This window comes from Chrysochloris asiatica, unplaced genomic scaffold (assembly GCF_000296735.1).
Source record: "Chrysochloris asiatica unplaced genomic scaffold, ChrAsi1.0 scaffold00080, whole genome shotgun sequence".
Taxonomy (NCBI): Eukaryota; Metazoa; Chordata; class Mammalia; order Afrosoricida; family Chrysochloridae; genus Chrysochloris; species Chrysochloris asiatica.
Window position 1 is genome coordinate 765,053 of NW_006408598.1, and position 2,534 is coordinate 767,586.

Consider the following 2,534-nt stretch of genomic DNA (forward strand, 5'->3'; position numbering starts at 1 on the left):
TCTGAGAGTGGTGAATTTTCAGGTACAACAGCAACCTTTATCTGGAGCACATAAAGTAGACTTGAAAGTGTACCTGCCCCATGACTCCTTGGCTGAGTGTACCCCAGTGATGGATTCCTCCATCAGCATGTACCAGGAGATGCAGACTAGTTGTGTATGTGAGAAGACATTTTACATAGATCTCAGCCCAAATAGATGCCTACTTCGTTCAACCCCTGGAATAAGAACCAGTTCCAAGTTGACCAAAAACCATCCTTCTGCCACCTCTGATGAGAGATCCTTGAACAGCAATTGTAAGGCATTCCTCTAGAGAGACAGCTTTCTCCTTCAAAGACCATATACTCCTCAAGTGCTGCCCTTGGCTCCCTATAGTCAATTTGCATAAGTAACTGCAGAGACAAATGCTCTGCTTTCAGAAGTGTCGCATACAAAAAACTGAGATATAAGGAAACATGAGAAAACACAAGTATGCCTTGGAGTAGATACTTTGAATGGAGTAGATACTTTCCTTATTAGATTTTTTAATTGAGGTTAAATTCACATAACAAAATCATTTTTAAATATACAATCCAGTTATATCTAGTTTCCAATTTTTCATCACCCTCAAATTCCTTAGTTTTCAAAACCATCTTTTAATTTTTTTCCTAGATGTATTTAGAGGGGAATGCTGCAGCATCCCAAAATAATGCTACTGCCTTCAAATACTTTTCCATGGCAGCCGATAAGGTATGTAGTCAGTCCATTGTAGTAAACACATAAAGCCTTTGACTTTTATTATATGAATATTGGTGCCACAGAGTTGACTCCAAAGTTTTCTGTAGAGAAAAGTAGAGTGTCGTAGATAATAAAACATGGGATTGGTGTTGGGGGAAAATGGAAAATGGCAGTAACTTGTGCTGCCCTACCAGGAACTAGCAGGAAACCAGGCAGAAGCTTAACGTTTTCCTTCCCTATGCAATGAATGAGGCCACCAAGTTAAAAGAACAGGAAACAAGAGGTGAGAACAGAGGAAGAGAAGTATCAATAAATAACTGCAAGAAGTGCAGATCTAGTGCAAAGACAAACAAAAATTGCCTACTTTTACCAAAGTTCAGAACTCTCCCTGACTCAGTTAGATGGTTTCCAGTAAAGTAGCCAGGGCAAATGGTTGAGAGCATGGCTCTGGAGATAGAAATCCAGATTTGACTGCTAGCCTACAGTCAAGTTGTTTTTCCAACTCATGGTGACCATGTGTATAACCGAATGAAATGTGGCCTGATTCTGCACCCTCTTCACAATCACTGGTCTGTTTGAGTCCACTGTTGCAGAAATTGTGTCAATCCATCTCATGGAGAGTTCTCTTCATTTTTGTTGACCTACTTTAACAAGCATGATTTCCTTTTCTAGAAATTGGTCTTTCCTGATGATGTGTCCAAAGTAATTGAGCTGTAATCTCACTATCCTGGATTTTAAGGAGCATTGTGATTGTATTACTTCTAAGACTGATTTGTTTGTTCTTTTGGCATTCATGGTAAATTCAAAATTCTTCACCAACACTACAGTTCAAAGACATTAATTCTTCTATCTTCCTTTTTTATTATCCAACTTTGTCATGCACATGAAGTGATTCAAAAGAGCAAGGCTTGGGTCAGTCTCACCATAGTCATCAAAATGACATATTTGCTTCTTAAAACTTTTAAAAAGTCTTTTGCAGGAGATTTTTCCAATTCAATATATCATTTGGTTTCTTAACTGCTACTTCCATGGATGTTGATTATTGATCCATATAAAATGAATCATTGGCAACTTCAAATCTTCTTCATTTTTCATGATGTTGTTTATTGGTTTCATTGTGATGATTTTTTTTTCTTCTAATTCAGGTGTAAACAATACTGAAAGTCTACAGTCTTTGACCTATATCAGTAAGTGACTCAAGATGTCTTCATGTCTGACAAGCAAAGTTGTGTCATCTGGCAATTACTTTCCCCACATGTAAAATAAGAATCCACCACTCATCTATCAGTTTTTTACACTGTTACGGCTTGCATGTTGTTGTGATTCTGGAAGCTCTGCCACCAGTATTTAAAATACCATCAGGATTATACATGTGAACAGGTTAAAGTGAAGCTTCCAGATTAGGATTGATTAAAAATCAGGATATGATTATCTACTTTGAAAAAAAAAATTAACTACTTAAAATCTATAAACATTGTCTTATATAGTGCCAGAAAATGAGCTTCTCAGATTGGAAGGCATTCAAATACAACTGGGGAAGAGCTGCCTCCTCAAAATAAAGTTGATTTTAAAGGCATAGATGGACTAAAGTTTTAAAAAACTTCATTTGCTCTTTCCACACGTTTCTCCAGCGCTCCTAGGCTGTTGCAGCTCACTGCCGCTTTCTGCCCCACCCCCACCCCCACCCGGAGCAAATCGCCTTTGCTGTATTGCCAAGATGTCTCTTTCTAACAAGCTTATTCTGGACAAGTTGGATGTGAAAGGAAAGTTACTGGTCATGAGAGTGGACTTTAATGTTCCTATGAAGAACAACCAGATAA

At 37.9% G+C, this 2,534-nt stretch overlaps 1 protein-coding gene across 1 annotated transcript in view; it reads left to right on the forward strand.

The window, feature by feature from the left end:
- The window catches only part of SEL1L2 (sel-1 suppressor of lin-12-like 2 (C. elegans)), a 126,928-nt gene that overhangs the window by 30,449 nt on the left and 93,945 nt on the right, over nucleotides 1–2,534 (forward strand). Inside the window, exons 6-7 of the mRNA XM_006865641.1 lie at nucleotides 23–154; nucleotides 649–726. Of these exons, the coding sequence (XP_006865703.1) occupies nucleotides 23–154; nucleotides 649–726 (210 nt within the window). The remainder of the gene's footprint in view (nucleotides 1–22; nucleotides 155–648; nucleotides 727–2,534) is intronic.